Source organism: Amphibalanus amphitrite, unplaced genomic scaffold (genome assembly GCF_019059575.1).
Source record: "Amphibalanus amphitrite isolate SeventyFive unplaced genomic scaffold, NRLGWU_Aamphi_draft 001545F_arrow, whole genome shotgun sequence".
In the NCBI taxonomy this organism is placed as follows: domain Eukaryota; kingdom Metazoa; phylum Arthropoda; class Thecostraca; order Balanomorpha; family Balanidae; genus Amphibalanus; species Amphibalanus amphitrite.
In genome coordinates, this window is record NW_024883038.1 from 105,886 (window position 1) to 130,106 (window position 24,221).

General features: G+C 49.8%; 1 protein-coding gene across 2 annotated transcripts; it reads right to left on the bottom strand.

Annotated features, from left to right (window-relative positions):
* Positions 1 to 544: 544 nt before the first annotated feature.
* Positions 545 to 24,131, bottom strand: LOC122373748 (extensin-like). Of its 2 annotated transcripts, XM_043352110.1 has the most exons (5): positions 23,903 to 24,120; positions 22,514 to 22,648; positions 22,021 to 22,107; positions 1,917 to 2,039; positions 545 to 1,565 (listed from the first exon to the last, which is right to left on the bottom strand). In XM_043352110.1, the coding sequence occupies exons 2-5, from the start codon at positions 22,581 to 22,583 to the stop codon at positions 706 to 708; spliced, it is 1,140 nt and encodes a 379-aa protein (XP_043208045.1). In that variant the 5' UTR covers positions 22,584 to 22,648; positions 23,903 to 24,120; the 3' UTR covers positions 545 to 705. The 2 variants fall into 2 exon arrangements, with proteins under 2 accessions (XP_043208045.1, XP_043208044.1); XM_043352109.1 differs by lacking the exons at positions 545 to 1,565; positions 1,917 to 2,039 and adding an exon at positions 12,945 to 14,513 and having other exon boundaries at positions 23,903 to 24,131.
* Between the last annotated feature and the right edge of the window lie 90 nt (positions 24,132 to 24,221).

Sequence of the window (24,221 nt, forward strand, 5' to 3'; positions counted from 1 at the left end):
CCGGCACGGGTCAACGGCTAGTGACGTCACCCAGGATCCGTAACGGTGACGTCATGGGCGCGGTGTGTGACCTGATGACCTTCGGTGCACAGCGGGTGGGCGGGAGAAGGGAGGGACCGGAACCGATCTGGATCACGATTGTGGGAAGATGTGGGCACCTGGAGGTATAGATAGGACTTACTTAGATACAGATCGTGGTGAGCTTTCTGTTGTGATCATTCAACCGGCACAGTTGCATTCACGGCAGTTCCGCTTCCATATAATAGGCTGATAAAGGTATAAGTGAGTTTTGCCGTGCATTTTTTTCGTGAAATGCACGAGTTTAAATATTTGAGTGAAACGCTTCATAGGGAAGTGTCTCAAGAGACAAGTGATGTGCTGAACCTCCTTCAGATCGGGGCGCTGTCTTTGCCTTTACATTGTATATTGTTTGACATACAATTACTGTTTTATAAGTATTCACAGAGTATTCAAATAAGTTTAAACAAACGCACAACATTTCCCCACCCACTCTGTAGCTTTTCAGCACCACAGTGGCAAAGACTTATGCAGCTTAATATTTTTTAGTTTGTTTTCATTTATTTTTGAAACACTTTTTGCACATAGTGTTTAAATGCATTGCATATGTCGGTCATTATATGACAAACATACGTGTCTTGTTTTTAGTGTTGTACTCATCACCCCAAGTGCACCTTTTACGCATTTTTATGGAAATCTTCTGTTGAACTCGCTGGCGGATCTGGTCTGCGTTCTTGTTCTGGTAACATTGCGAGTGCTGCCACTGGACCTGGTCACGGTGCCCCTCCCGCTCTGGATGACACTGTTGATCAGGTCGTCGATGTTGAGGGAGCCGATGTTGAACGGGCGGTTGAAGAAGGATGGAGCGGATGTTGGGAACGCAAATCGTGGTCTCCTAGTGGGAGGAGTGATGGGAAGAAGTATAGGGGATTCTGTCGGAGGCGTAGGGGGTTTTGTAGGAGGTGCAGGGACTTGTGTAGGTGGATCCGTGGGAGGTGTAGGAGGTTCTGTAGGAACTGTAGGAGGTTCTGTGGGAAGTGTAGGAGGTTGTGTAGGGAATGTAGGTGGTGCCACAGGAGGTGAAGTCGGCGAAGGGGTTGGAGAAGTTCTGGGAGAACCAGTCCTGGTCCTAAAGGAAGGAGACGCGGAAGGAAACCCACCAGGAATCGGACCCGGATAAGGCGGAAGGGTCGGGATCTCTACTGGTCTTATCGTCGGCTCCTGAGTCGGCGGAAGTCCCTTCAGTGGTCCATCAGACGCGTTTCCTACGGGAGTCGGAGTGGTAGTCGACCCCCTGCTGTCACTGGCCCAGACGATGAACACGACATCCAGGTGAGGCGCCAGGTAGGAGGGCGGCAGCAGGCTGTCCCTCAGCTGACGGAGGTACTGGGTGGCCTCTTCCCGACCCCGCAGGACGTGGCCGTCTCCCAGAACGGTGGCCAGGTACTGGTCGTGGCCCGTGTACCGGAGGACCGGGGTGATGGCCTGACCGGCCAGCCACCGGTACTCGGTGGAAGGCAGCCACAGGGGCAGCACCTCATCGCCGTCTGGAAGGAGGAGAGCGGACGAGCTCAACAGCGTGCGGGATGCAGTGACGAGCAATGATAACACAGTGTATGTGCTGGCAATGTGTATTGTACAGTCAGTCTTGAAAGTAGGTACCGCGCATCCTGCGGTGGATCCATCAAGCCCGACCAGGGGAGGGCTACTAAATTTGAAGGTCACTGAACCACTTGATATCCTCATCAATCCCCGGGTCAGTTGGTTCAGTGGCTCTGAAATTTGGCAGTCCTTCCTCAATCGGACTTGATGGACCCACAGCACCGATGCACGGTACTTTCAATACCTACTGACTGTACATAGATGCCCCGCTCCCGACTACCTATAACATCACTCACTTCGAATTTTAACCGGAAGAGACGCTCGAGGAACCTGTGGTTTGATGTAGTAGGACTTGTGATGAACCTTGGGGTTGCTGAAGTAGAAATCATCCTCGATGTCAATGACAGAGAAGACGCTTCCTGAAACAAAATATCGGTGAACAGAGGTCAGCCTCACGTTCTCCACCAAACGAAGTTACGTTTTTCAGTGGTGCTTCAACAACTTCAAGGTAAGCACAGCAGAAGCCGTTTCGACGGTAGGTATGGTCTGCTTAGCTTATGTACAAGGACTCGTGTCAGAGGGCATGCAAGGTTAGTAAGAGGGTGAAGTATGAAGAAGGGCCCTGGATAAAGTACCCAATCCTTATTGGTTAGCAGACATTTCAAGGTGGCTCTCAAGGCTATTACCGTCACATGCAGGATGAAGATTGAATTTCGCTTGATTTCGAGACCCGAATGGTGTATTTTGCGGGCCTGCTGCTTACGAGGCACGAAGACACACAAGGAAGACGTACGCAAGCCTTCATCCTCACCAACACTTTTACGTACGAACAGCAGCTCTCGGGAGTCGGGACCAATCGTTGTCACTGCAAATGCACCTAATTCGCCAAAAATTCAATGTGTAAGTACGTCCCCAATAAACACTTGAAAAACCGGAGGCTCAGCACCTTGACATACCAGCAGCCAGAGGCAGAAGAACAGCCACCAACCCCAGAGCCAGGAGACCGACTGAGGACGGCATCTTCATCCCGCTCCCCATGGCGCAGCTGGTTGGATCAGACCCGCCTCCTGAGGTCTCACAAGATCCGCTGGACTCCTGCCGACCTCTGAGCAGCTCGGCCGGCACTCGCTTCCACCACGGCGCCGGAGGCCGGAAGCAGACTGAGGGGCACCGTTACCCTGCAGTCCGATGGTATGGTCGGCCAGGCTACTTCCTGGTTCAGCTCCCATGTCGACCGACAGACCCTTTGACACACGCAAATGTCAGGGTCGCCGTCGAGGTCGGGCTGGAGAGTAAGCCATGCGTTGGCGCCCGTGTAGGCGTGCTAGTCACGTGACAAACGGATGGTGGTCACGTGGTTTTGGGTGCTCAGCCACGGGTAGGCGTTCAGTTGTGCGACATTTCGGCATTTAGTCTCGTTACTCTTTGACATCTAGTCACGTCGCTAGCAGGTGCACGGCCACGTGCTAGATAGGCATCCCGTTATGTTGTCGACCCACGAGACCACTAGGTCATGCTCCTTGCGGCCATATAGGGGTCATGGGGTCATATTTCCTGAATCCTTCGATCGTGCATGTAGCAAGCTCTTAGCTCGTGCAAGCTCTTAGATCCAGCGATGGTAACAATTGATAATTGAGATTCGATGTAATTTCGATGAATGCACCTAGTGCATGTTCAAGTACGGGTATTCTAATATCGTGCTATGCATACTGACTTTGCGTTGTGTCCACCGATAACGTTATTATTTCTTTGGTCGAGTACATAAAGCCTTTTTCGGTACGTTTTTACATTTCACCGTGGGCAATGGGCATTCTTCACATAAGAAACACTGCGAAGTCTCATGTATTGTTTATTGTGCACATCAGTCTTTGGGAGTTGGTACCAAAATGTTCGAATCCACAAGACAAAAGGCAACGCTTACCGTACCGTTGTATTTCGTTGCTCATATCAAGCTTTGGTTCTCTGCAATAATATTTCACAATATTTTTGTCATGATTTGCTCTTTGCTGACAATAAATGCCTACAGGGTTGGCCAAAAAAAGTGTGTTCAGCGGCTATTTCTCGAAAGTGGTAAGAGATACCAAAACGAAACTTTCACAACTTAATGAAAATCGTTTGACAAATTATATGATACCCATTTTATGAAAAAGTCTCAGTCGAACTGATGTTGCCATCACCATTTCAAAAATGGGATATGTGCGTCTTTTATGTTTGCGCATGTGCTCGAAGTGGGCACCGCCAAGCTGAAGGCCATCTGAACGCGCTCCAGGAAGCTGACGCCCACCTCTCCACGGTGTCTGCTGTCACTTCACGCACGTACTGCTCGACGCTGACACGCAGCTCCTCCAGGCTACCGGGTTTGTTGTGGTAGACGCTGTCGCTGTCCTTGCAGGCTCCCCAAAACCAGTAGTCCAGCGGGTTGAAGTCAGGACTGTGAGAAACCCACTGCTTTTCGCTTTCCTTGGTGATCACGCTACAAGCTTTGTTCATGCAAGATGTAGCGCCACCGCACACGGCCCGAGAGACACAGCAGCTGCTCCAAGAGCTCTTCGGTTGCCGCGTGATCTCCAAGGGAAGCGAAAAGCAGTGGGCTCCTCACAGTCCTGACTTCAACCCGCTGGACTACTGGTTTTGGGGAGCCTGCAAGGACAGCGACAGCGTCTACCACAACAAACCCGGTAGCCTGAAGGAGCTGCGTCTCAGCGTCGAGCAGTACGTGCGTGAAGTGACAGCAGACACCGTGGAGAGGTGGGCGTCAGCTTCCGGAGCGCGTTCAGATGGCCTTCAGCTTGGCGGTGCCCACTTCGAGCACATGCGCAAATAAAGAGACGCACAGATCCCGTTTTTTAAATCGATGATGGCAACGTCAGCTCGATCGAAACTTTTCCATAAAATTGGTATCATATAATTTGTCAAACGATTTTCTTTAAGTTGTGAAAGTTTCTTTTTCGTATCTCTTACCACTTTCGAGAAATTACTGCTGAAAAGTGACACACTTTTTTTGGCCCACCCTGTATATGACCCTGTGTGGCGAACATGCAGGCACCATGTTTCAATATAAAATGATTTTCTATATCATCTAAATGACCACATTGCATTGACTTTCATCAGAGATTTGACATGAGTAGCAAGCGCAGCACATTATGCCAACAATTCATAGGCGTAGGAACAGGGGGGGCCGGGGGGGCCATGGCCCCCCCACTTTCGGAGGTGGGGGGGCCAGCAATGTTAACTGGCCCCCCCACTTTTTGCTGACTTAAGTGTCTGTCTGTACCTAACCTACCACCCGGTAACTTGACAACTATTCAGCTTGCCCTTTAATGAGGATTCCTTTTTGTTTCTACAGCGTTATTGACCGCAATTTCCTTCACTCAATGAAGGAAACCATAGGGTAAGGGCGGGTAAGAGTACGCGGGCGATAAGAGTACGCATCAGCTGTTTCGGTTGCTTAGCAACGCGGGTTTGTCGAGTTCATGAAGTGACATGAAGCCGCCAGTGCGTGCATGTCACCAACGGAACGTGGGCGTTGAGAGGCGACGCTGTTTAGTTTAAGGCGATGAATATTATTTTCGAGCGTTATGATATTATTATGATATGGTACAATAATTTTGATACTTGGCAGTTGAGATAAGGTACATTTCCGTGATTGTTGTGGGAAACTTGTGAGGTTATCTGGGGAAATACTGTACAGTGCAATATTCTGTTTGCGAAGTTTTGCACAATGTTTTGGTACGCAGAATTATACATTAAATCGAATATACAGAAATATAGAATTATTAATCTATCGCTCAATGACGTTTGTTTTGTAGGTATATCATCAATGGAGCACTGTGATGCAGATGCGCACCCGAAATTCTTCCAAATACGAGTTATTCTCCTTTTTGATTGTGCATTTTTTTTAAGAAACACACGACATGATTATTTCCTGATTTATAGACTTGAAAGATTTATTTTATGTTTTTCTTTTTGGATACTAGAATTAACTTAAATGCCTTCTGAGTTTGAAGTTAAGCATTTGGACAGTGCAAGCTGCATAGGTGTGTGTTCATATGCTTGCGTACTCCACCCGCCTGGCGTGCGTACTCTTACACACCCCATATGGTAAGAGTACGCAAGTGCAACGGTTCAGAAAATGTCAGTTTTAGACCACTTCCATTTACGCTGAAGGATCGTTGCCCCATGGGTTGATGGCTAATTCAATGAACTTTAATATTCCCTATTTGCGATTTCTTTCCTTCAAATATTAAACAAATGAGAGCAAGAAATCCACTAAGTGCGTACTCTTATACGACTTCACCCTATCAGAGACAAGACTGTGAGTCCTGGTGACAGCATTTTGTTGAATACGAGGCGCGGGACGCGAGCACTAAAAAGGTATAGGCAATACTAAGACAATACTAGCACGGTGCAGGAGAATGCGTATACAAACGACCAACGCTTGACCTTATCTGCTTGGGGTCGGCATAGTTCGTCAAAGGCGTACTAGCTGGGGGCCAGGGTGACCGTGCCTCAGTCTCGGTTCAAACAGGCTGGGGGCCAGCAATGTCTGTTTCTGCCCCTCCCCCTTCCACTTTCAGTGCAGTGGCGGTCGCAGAGGGGGATCAGGGCCATGCCCTTCCCCCCTCCAAAGGCTAATCAGGGGGCCATCATATCATTTGGCCCCCCCAAACAACCAATGGGCCCCCATGGGTGTATGGAGCTCTGGCCCTTATTCGATTGTCACGAGACTCAAGAATCCCACGCTAGCTATTAACAGCTCCCAAACCAGTCTTTGAGGGTCCTACACTGATCTCGGAGGGCCCTTCAGTGGCGGTCAAGCGACCACATTGACCGCTGAGAACCCACATTGACCTCATTTGAGGGCCCCTAAACCGGCCTCAAGGGTCCAGCCGGCGTCTGAGGGCCTCACACCGGCCTCTGGTGGCCTCATTTCTGTCTCTGGGGTCCCAAGACTAGCCTTTAGGTGCCTTTGAGGGCCCCGCACTGAATTCTGAAGACCCGATACCGGCCTCTAAGGGTCCGCATCGGCCTCTGAGGGTCCACCTTGGCCTGAGGGGTCCAACGCCGGCCCATGCCGGTCTTTTAGGGCCCCACACTGACCTCTAAGGGCCCATGCTGACCTGTAAGGACCCACATTAGCCTATGAGGTCTTGCACGGGATTCTGAAGACCTGATGCCGGCCTCTGAGGCCCATCTTGGTTTTTGAGGGCCTTCTGCTGGTCTCTGGGTTCCAACACCGGCCCATGCCGGTATTTTAGGGTCCCACATTGACCTCTAAGGGCCCCGCACTGGATTCCGGAGATCCGATGCCGGTCTCCAAGGGTCCGCATCGGCCTCTGAGGGCCCACCTTGGCCTATGAGGGCCCTCCGCTGGTCTCTAGGTTCCAAGTCCCGCCCATGCCGGTCTGTTACGGCCCCACACTGACCTCTAAGGGCCCATGCTGGCCTGTAAGGACACGCATTAGTCTCTGAGGGCCTTGCACTGGATTCTGAAGACCCGATGCTGGCCTCTGAGGCCCATCTTGGTTTTTGAGGGTCTTCTGCTGGCCTGTGGGGTCCAACACCGGCCCATGCCGGCATTTTAGGGTCCCACACTGACCTCTGAGGGCCCATACTGGCCTGTAAGGACCCACATTAGCCTCTGATGGCCCAAGTCGGCATCTTAAGGTCTCATCCTGCCCTTTGCAGGCCCTGTACTAGTCTCTGAGGGCCTTAACCCTCGCCGGCCGGGGGGGGGGGGCGGGTGCCGCCCCTCCATAGTTTTTTTTTTCGCGATAGCTCCGAACACGCCGGCGATAGAGAGCTGAAGCTTGGCATACCTGACCTTTGAATCAAACGGGATCTTTTGACACCAACCGCATTTTCGGGTCAGATCAGGTCACTGACCCATGTGGTCATAAGTGAACCTCTGCACGGTCTTCAGATGTCGCAACTTCGCAACGCCCTCACTGCCAGAGGAGATTTCACAGGGAAATGAACCTTGGAGGACCTAGTATCCAATGAGTCTCTCAACTTGTATAATGTATATCTCGGATTTTTCCAAAAGTTCATATGAGGTCAGGTCATTTTCGTGACCTCACCATTAGGTATAAGTCAATGGGGATAAACTGAAAACTTTTTCTGGCGCCGGGAACGATCGATCTCCAACTATCTCAAGCACACCGAATCGTGATTTCATGCACTCCTTGCAACAGTAGCGTCGCCACGGGGGGGCAAGCGGGGCAGCTTGCCCCCCCCCCCCCCCCAACCTCGGACCGGGCACCCCCTGAGATCGATACAGATCCGATGAGATTTTGGAGTCGGGAAAAAATGGGGGTACCTTTCTGAGAAGACTGTGAGGTCAGACTCGGTTGGAGCGTGCAGTTCAAACCAGAGTCTGACTCGCAGTCGCCAAAATCTTCAAGTCTCCGAGTCCAGACTCAGAAATGTCAATGCTGTGATTCATTCCATGTTCCTAGCTCGTTCTTGATTACATTTACAGCTGATTTCCATAAGTTTTGGAGTGCTGACACACTTTTCGTTCAAAGCGTGAAACGAAATATTCGGGGCCTTTCCCAACTCTCGTCAAACGTCTGCGACAGGCTCAAGAACCGTACAAGTGTCGCAGGGCTCATGAGCTTGCTTTAAACAAAGGCTCCTAAGGAGCTCCACTGAGCCCTAAAGAAGCTTTCAAAGGGTCCAAACCGGCCTCTGAAAGTCTCACTGGTGTCCCTGTTCTCTGAGGGCCCATATAGGGATCTTTGAGCCTTCGAACATTTCTGAGAACCTTAACTGGCCTCTGATAGTTCAGGCAAACTTTTGAGGCGACAGACTTTGCTAACCCCAAGCCGGCATCTGAGGGGTCACAGCTCACGTGTCCCTCTGAGGTCTGCAACACATGTTTATTATGTCCCTACGTAGGGTCCTTAGGGATTCGACACAGACCCCGAGGGTTCACACTGTTATCCGAGGGCTCCAGGCTCACCCTGGGCCTAGTCTCTTAGCGCCCGCCGCCCACACTGGCTTCTGAGGGCCCCACCTTGGGCTCGGAAAGTCCTAAAGCACCACGTACACGTCAATATTTGAGGTGACCCACGCCGATCTCCGGGATCCTAAGCATGCTTCTGAGAGTCAGCACTGACCCTGAGTGGCCTGAAATGGCCTGGAAGTCCCAAACCTATCTCTAAGGGATCCCTTGCCGCTATGCCGTGCGTAACTTTTGGTTCCGTTTAACAGTTTTTGTTCGCGTTTGCAGCGCTTCCCATCACACGAAAAACGAGAAACTTTTGTTCACACTCGAATGAACAAAACACTTCCTCTCACTGGAGCAAAGATGAATTACTTCCGGTTCACACTTCCGACAGTCACTCTCCGCCGAGCCCAACTTAGCTACGATCGGCGGCTGGGATAAATCCTATGCATTTCACGTAAAACCTCTGCATGCATGCGTGAATGGAGGTTTTAGCAGGGTGAGCCGATTAAATGGAGCGTTTTTCACCTTTTTCTAGGTAATGATCATGAGCGTCGAGCGTCTGCACAGGGGCCCTCTGCAGTGCGTCGGCAATCGCAGCCACTATATACTATAATTCTACCAGTCGTTTTTGTCATAAAATTTCAAAACTTCAAATTTTTCTGTAAAAAATTACGTGTCATAGCTAGAAGGAAACCTTTGCCACCATCCGATTCCTCGCACCATTGCGCGTCGAATGATATGTAAAAAGAGTGAGTAAAGACTGGGGAAAGGCAAGTTTTAACACAAAAGTTGATTTTGCCCCCCCCAACCGAAAATCTCTGGCGACGCCTATGCCTTGCAAGGTTCGATGCGTCACTTTTGCAATGTTGACCTTGCGCGACGTCACTTATGAAGTTATAAGGGTCTTATTAGTTTTTCGTCAATAACTAGGTACCGATCAAATTGAGCTAGCGAGTCGGGAAAGCCACCTATGGACTCAAGAAGGCCTGCCGAATCGAATCATATGCGACATGACCTCCTTCGACCAATTTCGTGACCTGGGGACGCCGACCTGACCGTGACCCAAGGTCAACACCCTAAGTTTACCTCACTCAAACAAAAAGTATATCATTCGACGCGCCTGAGAGAGGCGAACACGATGCTGGCAAAATCGCGGCTCTGCGGCCATTTTTTGCGAAGTTATTCACCAAAAACGGAACCGTGCCTTGAGGCACTTGACCTGACCTCAGAGGTCACCGGTTTTTGTTTGTTTTGTTGGGTCAGGCCCTTTCGGTCCAATGAGACCATTTCAGAGCCGGAAGGATGATAGGATATAGGGGGAGACATTGGTCTGGGCAGGCACCCTAGTGAGTCGCCGGGGCTGAGCCCGTCCAGAGGACAGGCCACCCAGCCCCAAGGCACTCACTGCACCCGGCTACGGGGTGCGCTCCCTCGGGAGCAGCGGTGCCGCTCCAAGGGAGCAGCCCGCATGAGATAAAGTTGCCTGTCCAGCCCGGAGGGGGTTGCGGTATGTATGTATGTATGTATGTATTGATCTAAAATCCATCCACATAACATGGTTTTTCAGGATTCAGCGTCATGCACAATACAGTAAAATGCAAGAAGGCAATAGGCACTGGCAGATAAAATAAGACAACTAATTGCACTAAAACCGGAATAAAACACAGCACCCCAAGATCTCAGGCTTCGCTGGCCGCCACTGCGCGGCGAAACGCGGTCAGCGTGGGCTGCTCCCTGACGGCCGGCGGCAGCCGGTTCCACGCGGCAGCAGCGCGGTAACTAAACGTTCTCTGTGTGGAAGAGAGCCTACACTTCTGCAGCTCCAGGGCGCCAGCTTCTACAGAGCGTGTGACCCGGCCAGACACCTCAGAGCGGGACACAAACATGCAGCGGATGGAGAGAGGGTAAGCTGGTATGTGGAGCGCCTTCCACACCTTCAGTAGGTCCCTCTCCCACACCAGCCGCTCCACTCTGGGCCAGCCCAGGGATGCCAGAGCCGGCCCGATCCTCTCCCGACGCCGCACGCCTGTCACGATCCGAGCACTGAAGTTGATGAGTTTTTGGATCCGAGTGAGTTGATTTTTTGTGGTTCCGCCCCACACCGAAATGCAGTACAGAATGTGAGGGAACACGTGGGTCTCAATGAGTAACTTTAGCGTTTCCTGGTCAAAATGGTGGCGGAACTTGGAGAGGGATATGAGGAGGGCATTGCACCTCCTGACGATGTGACTGATGTTGGCGTCCCAGGCCAAACACGAGTCGACAGTCACCCCCAACAATTTGATGGTTGGTGACGGTTTTAAGACTGACTCAGCTATGCAGATATGAAAGTTTTCGACCTTGCTGAGAGTCTGGCGGGTTCCGATTAGAATAAAGTCGGTCTTTTGAGGGTTCATTTTAAGAGAATTTGAGCTAAACCAGTGTTTCATGACATCCAAGGAGTTTTCGACACGTTGTTTTAGTGATGCTAAATTTTGAGGGTCAGGACGCGAGTGATCGAGCAGCTGGGCATCGTCAGCATATGCGATCATCCGACAGTCCGGTAGATGGCAGTGCAGGTCGTTCGTTAGCAGGCTGAAGAGGATCGGCCCGGCTATGGATCCCTGCGGAACCCCGCAGGGGACCGGCAGGACTGTTCTGCCGCCCCTGACCAGCTGCCCCCGGCCGCCAAGATAACTACCAAACCAGGTCGGGTCGATCCCGTACCACTCCAGCTTGCGCAGGAGGACGCCGTGGTCGACGCTGTCGAAGGCCTTGCTGAGGTCAGCTGCCGTGACTGAGGAGACCTCTCCCCGCTCTGAGTTCTGGCTGATCCATTCGACAGCGTCGAGCACGGCGTCCTCCGTGCTGTGACATGATCGGTAGGCGTACTGGTTGTGAAATAAAATGTTGTGGTCCGATAGGTACCGCGACAGTTGGTCACACACAACCTTTTCAACAACTTTTGACAAGTGAGATAAAAGTGAGATCGGTCTGTGGCTAGATGGTTCGTGTACATCACCGCGTGGCTTAAGGATCGGCACCACCTCGGCAGTTTTCCACGCCTCAGGGAAAACACCTTTGGTTAGGGACACATTCACAAGTCGCAGCAGGTGGGGGCCAATCACATCAAAACAGCGCTTGACCGCACCGAGTGGCACCCCGTCCAGCCCCACCGCCCCAGACGAGTTCATCCGCCTCACAGCTCGCGCCAGCTCCGGTAGGGTCGCAGGCTGGAGCCGGAACGCCGCTGAGACTACTATAGGCGGCCGCGGGGCTAGGCCCGCAGTGACGTCATCATTCAAGTCGGCCGCGATGCGAGAGCCCACCGACGCGAAGAACTCGTTGAATCGGTCAGCGCGGGCCCGCTGCTCGGCTGCACTCTTGTCTGAAGTCGAGTGTGCTGAAGCGGAGGGCGCCAGGTAGAACCTCCTGAGGCTGGACCAGAACTCCTTGCGGTCAGAGGCCAGCAGCTGGCGCCCCAGGAACTCCCTGCGCGCCTGAGCCAGCTGAGCCTTGACGGAGTTCCGCAGGTTCCGCGGTGTGGAGGAGAAGGATTTCAGTATCCTGAGGATAGAAGCACGGAACGGTGTCAGAGGTCACCGGTTGACCTAGGACCATAAAATCGGGTATCGATCTCTGCGTCTCGTAACGGCGCACACGCTCGTTTTACCGCGACGCGCTAGCTCCACCTGGGGCGAAACGGCGAGGGGGGTCATACCCGCCCCCGCCCCCTCGGCCAGCGCGTATGTAGAAAACCTATAGGACCGGGCCGTGGAGGGTTAAACTAGCCTCTGAAGGCCCAGACCGTCTAAAAGTCCCACACCGGCCTCTGATAAGTGATAGTCAATCAGCCCAGTTGCAGTGGTCGCTGATATAAAACCTCTTAAAAACGTTATAGGCCTGGCTGAGCCTAGCTGGGCCGTTCATGCTGATTTTTATAGGTATATTGAAAAGACTCGCTTTGCACGTTTCACGCTTGCTCGTAATGAAAAAGTTGCTGGATGCCTCTGGAATTTGCACATGGGTGCCAACGGCTGCGGAGGACAGGGGAACATGTCCATCAGTTTGAGTTTATGGACGGGAGACTCCCTGAAATTTCAACCAATTTTTTTTCTTTTTTTGTCTCGATTTTTTTTAACCTCTGAGCATGTTTGCGAAAACAAAGTGGCCGAAATCCGAGGAGAAATCGGATTTTGGGGGTAGGTTAGGTTTTGAACCTTTGGGACCCTGGCCCCCTCCCCCCCCCCACTTTCGAAAACGTTCCTACGCCTATGGCCAACATTATTTTAGAGTGTGTTTATCATTATATTATAAGTATGGAGACGTGTCTGAGACAAGTAAAAGATCAGTTTGCGTTTGGATTCTGACCTTTCCGTCGATAGCAAGCGAATATGAATGTAAAAGACTGTATTTAAGCTTTAATTTTTCTTGCATGAAACCTTCGCATAATTCCGCCACGTCATAATCCTGAAGTACAAAGTACGTTTTTTCTGTTCGATGACCGTGCAACTACAACCTTTACAGCCTAAGGCTGCACCGAATGTGGCACTGGTCGACAAGAGTTCTAGCATTTAGAAGCTTCTACACCTCTCCCCAACTACAGCCCACGCTATCATTTTTCGTCTTGCCCCGCCTCCGCGTAACGTCTTCCCAGTGGAACGTATCCACAAAGCAGCACGTCCAGGCGACAGGTCCTAGTACAGGTCCTTGCAGAAGTCCTACGACCGTGTCTGCTCCGTCGAGTTTCTGGACGTGCTGGTCGTGGTGCGGGTCGTGCTCTGCGACGTTCCCGACGAAGTGGTCGTCACCGCTCCGGGGTCCTTACTGATGGCCGCGATGAGGTCATCGACGTTCAGCGTGGGGTTGTTCAGCGCGGTTAGGATAGGGGACGGGGTGGTGGTGGAGGGTTTCGGGGTTGGGGACGCCGTGGGAGAGGTTGGAGGGGGTTTAGTAGGGGGAGCGGTGGGTGGCAGGGTGGGTGGTTCGGTGGGTGGTTCGGTGGGAGGAAGTGTGGGGGAAGCGGTTGGAGGAAGTATCACTGGAGGTTCTGTCGGAGGCTTAGTTGGAGGTTCGGTGCCGGGGGATTTTGTTGGAGGTTCGGTGGGAGGTACTGTTGGAGGTATTGTTGGAGGTTCTGTTGGAGGCCCGGTTGGAGGTTCTGTAGGAGGCTCTGTAGGAGGTTTAGTAGGAGGTTCTGTAGGAGGTCGTGTAGGAGGCTCAGTAGGAGGTTTAGTAGGAGGCTCCGTTGGAGGTGCTGTTGGAGGTTCGGTGGGAGGTATTGTTGGAGGTTTGGTTGGAGGCATTGTTGGAGGTTCTGTAGGAGGTCGTGTTGGAGGCTCGGTTGGAGGTGCTGTTGGAGGTTCGGTTGGAGGTCTTGTAGGTGGTTCGGTAGGAGGTTTAGTTGGAGGTTCAGTTGGAGGCATTGTTGGAGGTTCGGTTGGAATTGTAGCTGGCTTGACGGGATGCATTGCTGGTGGCAGTGTGGGTGGTTCGATAGGAGGTTTTGTTGGAGCCTCATTTGATGGTGTCTTGAAAGGCTTTATAGTTTCCAGAAACGGTAGATCATCCGCTAATTCAGTGGCCGATTTGGTATAATTCACAGGTTCTGAGGGCGCTCCTCCAGGAGACTTCGTACGCAGTATGGTTGGAAAGGCCCTCTTCGGAGACCCAGCGATGAATTCCTTTCCCCGCCTGTGTTTCACAAACGTCGTATCCCACACCACGAACACTGTGCTGAGGAGCGGCACAAGGAACGACGGCTTCACCAGGCTCTCCATGATGTTCCTCAGGTAGCGCCTGGCTTGGGAGGCGTCGGGCAGCAGGAGGGGCTCGTCATCTCCCAGGGTGGCCAGGTACCGGCCGGAGCCCGCGTACTTGAGTACCGGGGTAACGGCCCGGCCGAACGTCCACCGGTACGCGGAGGACGTCAGTTGCACTGTCCTCGTGCTGGTGCGGTTCGCTGGAATACGGGACAACAAAACAGTGTTAGAAAGGGAGGGAAAGGGTGGTCGTGTCGTTTGATGAAGAAAAAAAACATCCGTAGTGACTGGTAGCTGGCTGAAGAGAGCTGTAGTCCGATAGCTAAAGATAACAGACGTTAACCCTATTCCTGGCGGGGGGGGGCCTCAGGAGCCCCCCCCCCTGAGGTTTTTTGGTTATTTCTCCCAAACGCGTTGAGCTAGGAAGCTCAAATTTTCTGACTTTTCCTAAAAGGCTTCTACGCAACATGTCTGAAAATTTTGAGTTGATCTGACCTCAGGTCAGGTCACCAGAGGCGGTTTGGTGACCCTACCTCAGAAAAGTTTGCAATCACGCCAGAGCTAGAGTTTTTGACCGATCAATTTCTTCTCTTCAGGCTTTAGTTAGGGTACCAGTATGTGCAATTTGTATATCTCGGAATTTTGATATCGGTGACCTAAGGTCAGGTCAGTTTCGCGACCTCCCCATTATAAGTCAATGGGGGAAAAATCAACTCCCTGTTTTTACCACTAAAACGGGTCGAAATGGCCCCATATACCATACATGACTTCATATACGATCAACCTTCACTACCTTGAGGTCTGTTTTGCTGTTGGGCAGCTGTGAGGTCATGTGACGTCATCAAAGGTCACCAAAGGTTTTTGGCCAATAACTCCGTACAGGAACAAGATACAGACGCGTGGATGGTCTCATTGTGTTCAGCTCGTCAAGACGCATCGAATGATATACATGATGACCTCGAGGTCACGTGACCTGAGGTCAACCTTTGACCTTGACCTTGCGAGGTCAACATATATATCATATTCGATGCGGATTGACGAGAGGATCACGATGATGCCCTTAGTTTGTTCCTATCTTGACTAATTCGAAAGTTATTCGAGAAAAACTCTCTCCATATCTAGCACCGCCATTTTGACTTTTTCGACCCCTGTGACGTCATCTTTGACCTGACCTGAAAATGAACTTAGTAAAAATTGTAGATCTTGACCGTGCGTATCCGATGCCGTTTACCGTTTGTCGCTATCTTGCTTCGTTCTCGAGATCTCAGGGGGGGGCCGAATCGGCCCCCCCGCCAGTTTCTTGTCCCGGCGGAGCCCGCCAGGAATAGGGTTAAGTGGAAATGTTATTAAAGAATCGCCTCGAAAAAAGGCAATCATGGAGTTTTGATTGCATGGAATGCTACTGATGACTGAGCATTATTAACGGGAAAAAAATTAAGTTCATTTATAAGAAGACTGTCATTATAATTATGAAGGGGGAACCGGGGCAAAGTGGACACCCTAACGCTGTTTTCTATGCCGATGGTTTATTTCTAAAACTTGGAATGATTCTCACTATGACAATAAGATCCCTACTACATTGCCTTTCATTTCAATTTTGTTTTATTTATAAGGGCGTTCACATGTAGGAGATATTGGCAAAACTTTAAACCTATGCATTGTTTTCACTTTGCCCAACCACGGGGCAAAGCGGAGACTGCCAGCCTCTTGTCCCAGATATGAGACCACATAGTTGCACGTAGTTGCCTTATGTGCAGTCCACAGTAGAGATGTCAATCGGATACCAACTGTTTGGTATACCGATACCAAACCGATACCAACTTGGTATTTGGTATTTCAAGGCGAGTGCATTCACTGGCGGTCGCAGCCGCTAGCAAAAGGGGGGGGGGGGCCAAACTCACACTCGCGGGACATAACATTTATCCGTCACCGGAGGGGGGAGGGGGTGATCATCGGCTAATGTTTTACGTCCACGAGGCGCCGCGCAGTTGGCACTACTTATTGCTTCATCCATCTCATTCTTGCGTGGAATCTTTAAGCTGAATTTAAGGCAAAATCACCAGTTCCATTTCCTGTCCCACGCTGTTTCCACCGGTCGGGCCACTGCACCATGGCGACGGATCGGTGTAGCATATACTTGAAGGTCGGGCACGCGGATTCATGACCTTACTACTATAAAACAATTCGGAAAAGTACAGATACCTGCCTCTTGCTTTGAACAAGCATGTGAAATTTCATGCTCATGCTAAAAAGACTGGCCCTGAGCCCTGAGGACTTCATCAGTCTCTGCCAGCCCCAGGACCCACAACGGCTCATGGGGTCCCGACGTCCAAATATGAGGGAATCTACGCGGAACCATCAGGACGTAAAGTGATCTCGATCAGGACCAACGTAAGGGTGTGCAGGTCGCAGGAATCTGCGTAAGCCCTCTGATCTTCAGAAGCCCACCCATGTATGTTTTCACTTAGAGGCCAGTTTAGGGCCTTCAGACACCAGTACAGGGCCTGAAAACTGCAAAGGCTAGTAGTTTGAGACCATCAGAGACCGAGTTAGGCTCTCAGAGGCTAATGTGGGTCCTTACTCATTACAAGCCAACATGGGACCCTCAGAGGTCAGCGTGGGGCTCTAAAAGACCGGCATGAGCCTCCGTTGGACCACAGTGGCCAGCAGAGGGCCCTCAAAGGCCAAGATGGGCCCCCCTCAGAGGCCAATGCAGGCCCTTAGAGGCCGGCATCGGGTCTTTAACAACCAGTGCGGGGCCCTCCTTGGCACCTAAAGGCTCGTCTTGGGACACCAGAGACAGAAATAAGGCCACCAGAGACCGGTGTGAGACGCTCAGATGCCGGATGGGGCCCCTGAGGCCGGTTAGGGGCCCTCATAGGCCAGATGTGGGGTTTCAGAGGTCGATATGGGCTCTTAGCGGCCAACGTGGGCGCTTGACCGCCACTGAAGTTCCCTCAGAGGTCAGTGTAGGACGCTCAAAGACCGGTGTGGGAGCTGTAGTTAATAACTGGGAGTGGGTTTTTTGAGCCTCGTGACGATCGAATAAGGGCCAGGGCCCCATACAGATACACCTATGGGGGCCCATCGGCCATCGGTTGTTTGAGGGGGGGGGGGCAAATGATATGAAGGCCCCCTTTATTTGCCTTTGGGGGGGGGCATGGCCCTGATGCCCCCCCCCCGCGACCGCCACTGTGTACACGTTACACACAGGCCTCTGAGATTGCATACTAGTTCATGCAAACTCTATGCAGGCCCCGGAGGTCCCACGCTAATCCTTAACCCGCGAGTTGCTGGGGGGGGGGGGCGTTAAACGCCGCCACTTTTTTCGCCGGGCCATAGCATAAAAACGGCGCGCCGCAGGCGCGCCAAATTTTTGGTACCTGTAGGGAATTGATTGAAGTGTATTTTGACAAAGTTTCAAAAAAAATCGGTCGGAAAATTTTTGAGATATCGAGGTTTTAGTGACGTCATGATTTCTGAGTTTTCGACCAAAAACGGCATATGTTCAAAAAATCATATAAAATCACAGAATAGACATACAGACATGCCGTAAACGCCATTAGACTGCCAATACCATGAACAATCAAATGGCTATCTTCGATTATTGATTGTCTTTCCGGATTTTCCAAAATCTTCAACTGAATCTTGGCAATTTCTCGTGACTTCTTCACGACCATGATACATGCATTTCTTAAATCAAACTTTTTGAGCCAAACACGTACACATATGATAAAATGAATGTCACCATCGTGTTCTACGCCCCATATTACCCATAAAACATGTGTCACAGGCTGCGAATATCAGTTTTGATTTTCGGGGATATTTGCCTACCCGGTTGACCTGACCTTGACCCTGACCTATGCTTGACTGACCCCTAACTACATGGCGCTGACACTCTTGTAGGCCTTATATGATGGATTGTGCACCGTTTTGACAGTTTATGACGAGAGGCGCCCATTGCGAAGTCCTGAAGTCCATGCTACTGAAAGCCCGATTTCAGGTGTTTGACCTCACCTTGACCCGACCTGTGACCTCAAAATTCAACTTTAAAGTACTCATCTGAAGCGTCTCGTCGCGTTCTTTCGTTTGCCGCCTCGTGCGTTTCGCTGCGCCTATTGGTTCTCGAGTTATCGGCTGGGGGCGTTTAACGCCCCCCCCCCCCCAGCAAACGGTGGGTGGCGAAATACCCCAGCAACTGCCGGGTTAAGAAACCAAGCCGGCATACGGCGTCACCACCGGGCTTCTGAGGTGCACAGCACCAACCCATGAGGTCTTACTTTAGTGACTTAGTGTCGTAGAGCCACGCTCATTTGGCAGGGCCCACCCGCCACTGCCTAAGAGGGTCTCATGCCAGCCATTGCTGGGCCTAGAGAGCCTCAAATAAACCCACGCTGATATTTCATATAAGATCCGGCCATACCCGTGAACCGCGGTGCCAGCGACGCTGACCGTCAAATTGACAGAATGCGAAACTGAGCCTACTCATGAGTGAAATTTACGTCCTTTGATGGCGCAAGAAAGAAAATGAAACATACAAAAAGCTTTCTAGGACTTTTGTTTGATCTGAAAGGTGGGGCCAAAAGATAGTATGGCCCCACCTTTCAGTACCAAAGGGGGGCCATGGCCCCCGTGGCCACCCCCCTGGGACCGCCTATGAGTGCATTTGGTATTTTGTTGGTATTATGAATCCTCACTAATGTAAAAGAGGCTGAGAATTTGGTAAAAAGTTGGAATTTTCCTCATATTCCCAAGTCGGTTCGGTTTCGGTATTTTTCCATGGATATTGTTGGTATTTGGTTTGGTATCGGTATCACGATTTTCCGTAATTGACATCAGTAGACTCCACAGCAGAAGTAGTGTGCGGTTTCAGTCAGGGTATGTTCTGATCTGAAGCTTAGGAACGATTAGCCAGACTACAATGAAACTTTGAATGTAGCTTACATGTATCGTCAGCCTTGCAGCTGCAACTTTATCTATTGACGTCTTCTTTTCGATCACCCCGCATTAAAAAATCGGCAGTCAAAGCCATCCGTTGAGATTGGTAAAACCGCACATTACCTTAGCGGTGGGCTGACGACTGGAGTTTTTTTTTGTAGTAAGGAGGTATGAACAAGGAAGGAAAGGATTTTGTCCAGCTTCCAACAGCAACAACAAAAAAAAAACTTGAAACTGGAGGCTGTCCACTCTGCCCCGGCCACTTTGTCCGCGTTTATCGTCCGAGACAAAAGTCATCCAGCTCAGTTATTAGTGGGACAAAATGCATCAAAATTGGCAGAGATGTACGATTACCACGCAATGCATGAATGACGACGCCTAAATAAACTTCCAAACGGCTATGGAATACAATAAATCTAAAAGCGTAAGAAGAGTTACTAACCTGGGAAGAAATGTCTTTCCGTGTGTCACGGAACAATGGCGATAGGCCGAAAGCCCCGGTGTGGCTCATATGAACGACCGCAGAACTATAATTGGCAACCATAAACTGGAGTTGACGTCAGTTGTGAAGGGCTAAAACGCAGGGTGTCCACTTTGTCCCGGGTGGCCACTTTGTTCCGGTCTCCCTAGCTCACTTCGAAGTTAGGCAGTTTTCACGTGCCCACACTCATGGATATTTCCCTTGGTTCGCCTGTTATTTGCCAATACCGTCAATATATGTATGTGAATCGCATTACGCATACTTGATGTTAAATGGAGAAAATGACAGCTATGCATCCAGTTAGCTGGTTAGTGACTTAAACCACATGGTGAGAAAGAAAAAATGCAAAGCTAAAGACAGTCAATGGCCTTCTTTGGAAATGTGCATGACCGGAAAATTGCTTGATGGTTAAAAACCATATCAACACAATTTTTAATTATGTAACAATTATTTTTGCGTTTGTTTGCATTTCCAAATGTCTTTATACATATAGAGCATGATTCATGAAACTGTTAAAATGGATCTATTGCTTGTCTGTGAACTCAAGTGTATTGTATCACTTAACCCTCGCCCGTATTGGTGTTTTCCCAGCCGCGAACGTATAAGGGGGGGGGGGTCCGTTGGACCACCCCCCTTGCCGTTTCGCCCCTGATCGAGCTAGAGCTTCGCGGAAAAAAAACGAGCGTGTTGCCCGTGACGAGAGGAAGCCGATGATACCTAATTTTAAGGTCCTAGGTCATTGGTTGACCTTGCAGGTCAGGTCAATGACCCAAAAGTCGGGAAAATCGGGACCTGTTAGAACGTCGTAAAGTGTGGCTGCTATGGGGTTTTTCGGGGCGCTGATCACGAATAGCATGTTAGTTTTGATCACAGATGATGTCTTTATGCATTTTGTCCAGGTCGGGTCAGGTCAGGTCAGGTCAACCAGTAGGGGGTCCTGCCGGGTATTCCTAGTAGGTGTCAACCGCCTCTGACAGCTTCGTAACATGTTACGAAGGCACCAAAACTACTTCGTAAATGTTCATATGGTTGCTAAATTCGAATTCAGCTCCAAAAACTGGCCTAGAAACATGTAAAACTCGAAAAAGTGAACCGAGGTCACCAAAGGTCAATGACCTGACCTGACCTTCAGGTGACCTTGACACCCACCCTAATGCATGGGGGCAACATCATATCACATGTTTGAACGCTTGAAACCACGAAAAGACTGCAAACGCGCGGCTAATGCGAGCCGACATACGCCGAATCGCGATTCCGGCCAAACATGGTCTCGAAAAGTAGGTCACAGGTCAAAGGTCATTGGGGTCAGGGTCATGAAATTTTCTGGGTAGGTGTAAAATTGATTAACGCGAGGGTACTGAAAGTTTCGTCGCGATCGGTCGCTTTTTACGTGAGTTATTCGCGAAAAACCATGGGGGGGTCCGTTCGACCCCCCCCCCCCCCTATACGGGCGAGGGTTAAAGGAAGGGTGCCACCTTTTGGACACAACGCAGTTTTTACAAGATTAGCCTCACATGAACCTAAAAACCGGCTTCACTTACCTATGCTCGAGACGGTCAGCATTGAATCCGCACGTGAAGTTATCATTTGCGAGTTTTGCTGCCAGCATTCGGGCAGGCAAAAATCTTCAGCACTATTTCCTCGTCGTGTTAAGGGTATTTTATAAAACATGAAATCAGCAAAGGTATGTATAAAAGTTATACTTTTGAAGCATGTTTTATCATTTTGAAAGGGTATATTTTTTTCTTTATGGTATACACTTAAGTTTTAAAATTTTAATTGGGAAGTTTTTCTAGTAAGTTGCATGAAGGGTGAAGGGTTCCATAGATCTCTTAAGCATTGTAAAGGAAAAACCTTTACTCGACTTATTTGATGTTCTTTAACTGTTGGCAAATATGGCCAACAGTTACCTACTTGGTTACCTACAACTTAGTTCAAATCATGTTATCTTCTTCCTTTTTATTTGTTCATCTTTTTGTCTCAGTTGCGCCATCAATGCAAATGGCAGAATGATATGTTGCCATGACAACAGGATATGCCAGCCGTCCTAGCTGCCACATCAAACGACCTTGAGTTGTAGTGGTGATATAAACAACGATCTTTTTTTTGGCCAATGTATTAAATGCAATGTTTCGTTTTTTTGTATATTGTGGACGCGCTAATCACGTCTAAAAATTCAAATAAGTAAAATAGATTCATAGAACAAAAATTTCGGAAGGTGGCACCCTTCCTTTAAGCATTATAATATCGTTAAAACTCAAGGTACTATTGAATATTCAATGACTTACCCCATAGCCTAACTTGTAGAGGCGTGTACGGCACTTGGGCTTTCAAAAAATAGTATTCCTCTCTGTAGACGTTATAATGCCGCTTTCCTGCCAATGAAATAAGGTGACAAAGGTCAGAATTAAAATGGATCTGTCGAGTTGCAATCAACGGCAGTTAGCAAGGTAAACTTTTAAGTGTGTAACTGGTCTCAGACGCAGTTCGCATTGCGTTTTCGGAAAACATTGCAACTTATCTATCCCAGTGGGCCGCATTTTAATCCTATATAGTGACCTCACTCCTCAGGCCAGGTTTCCAGGTAACAAAAACTGGCACATAGTTAGACAATGTCACTTAGATGGCTTTATTTCTGGAACACTGCCGATATTTCCTCTATTTATTGACGTACCTCCATATCTCTACCTATATTCACCCCTGGCTAACCCATTTTGCACCCATTCTTGCTGCATGTGACGTACACCCCTTCCCATCACTATTTCCTCCAGCGTTCCTTACCTGCAATAGAGCACGCCACCAGCAAGCAGATCAGAGCTCCATAGCGTCCCAGCCTACTGATTTCTTTCATGGCCGCTAATCACAGCTTTCCGGACTTCGAACACTCGATGAAGGCTCTTGGTCCGATCTGGTCCTCTGAGACAATCCAGGTCGTGTTTGGTTCCGTAAGGTGGTTTAGACCTTTTAGATCAACCTTCGCCCCAATGAGGGGGCATATGTTACCACCCTGTCGCGTTTTTTGCGTGTGAATAAAAAACCGCGGCGCGTAGCGCCGCGCCGCTTGGGGTAGCTTTTGGTACATCAATTTTGGACAATTTGTGAAAGTTTTGACCCCAGGTCGTGTCAGGTCAGGTCACCAGGTCAAGTTAACTGATCATGCCTAAAAAAGTTTGCAATCATGTCCAGCCTGCAGTGTTTGTCAGAAAGGTTTTAAAGTTGGTGGATTGCATGATGTTATGGGTGCCTACAATTTTTATATCTCGGATTTTTTATATGCGTGACCTAAGGTCAGGTCGGTGGCGTGACCTTACCATTATAAGTCAATGGAGAAAAATGAAAATGCCTCTAGATCCGTGTGTACGCATCGGAACAGTCAAAATATTTCAGAATCTCAATGGTTTGGACCACCCGTGATGACCAAGGTGTCATTTTTGCTGATAGCCTCTAGAAAGGTCATCCGAGGTCATTTGAGGCTACAAACAGATTTTTGCCAATAACTCAAGATTGGAAAGAGATAGAACGCTGGGGATGGTCTCATTGTGTTTGTATTGTTGAGACGCATCGACTGATATGCAACATGACCTTTTCTGGTCAGGTCATGACCTTGACCTGAGGTCAAATTTTCAAGTTGACCTTTCAAGGTCAAATTATAGTTCATTCGACGCGTCTCTGCAAGAGGAACACGATTCTGGCAATATAAATGTTGTGGCTTTTTGAAGTCGAAAGTTATTGTCGAAAAACACTTTCCGTAAAAATAGCTATTTTTGGAGTTTTTGCCCTCTGGAGGCTAAACCCTTGACCTGAGGTCAATTTTGATAATGACCTTATCAAAAGAAGAGCTCAAAAGCTATCGATTGCTTTTCCATGTGTTTTTCTAGCTACCATAGTTCCTGAGATAAAGGCATGTTTTCTGAAAAATATAATGACCATTGGGAAATTTTGACCTTTGATGACCTCTGGTGACCCCAATATTGCTCTAAGATGAAAAATGACTGAAATACTTTCAAACGTACGCATTGAGAGCTATCGACTGCTTTTTACCGCGTCTTTCTAGCCCTCTTAGTTTTTTTAGTTAGAGGTGGGTACTGGGTGGTAACATTTGCCCCCCCCCCCCCCACCCACTAGGGCGAAGTTGGCTGAGACCGCCACTGGGGCGCGGGTTAAACTTACGCTGATCAAGGCCTGATAAATCTTCTAAGAAATCACTGCCCAATACTTTCTTGTCTTGTCTAGGAGATGTCAAAGATCACTGTGTTCAGTATAAAAGGTTCAGACTGTTTTTCCGAGCCGGTACCCGCGACCTGGGTCCGTTCTGGGCTGTCACTGCACCCAGCCGTGGCTCGGTGGTCCGCGTGGCCCAAACACACGGGCACCGACCGACCGACTGAGACCTGACGCTAATTTTCCCAGTACAGGGGACTCCTCATGTGACATGCACAGAAAGATCACAGGCGTCAGGCGAGGTCATTTGGCCGGCGAAATGTGTCAA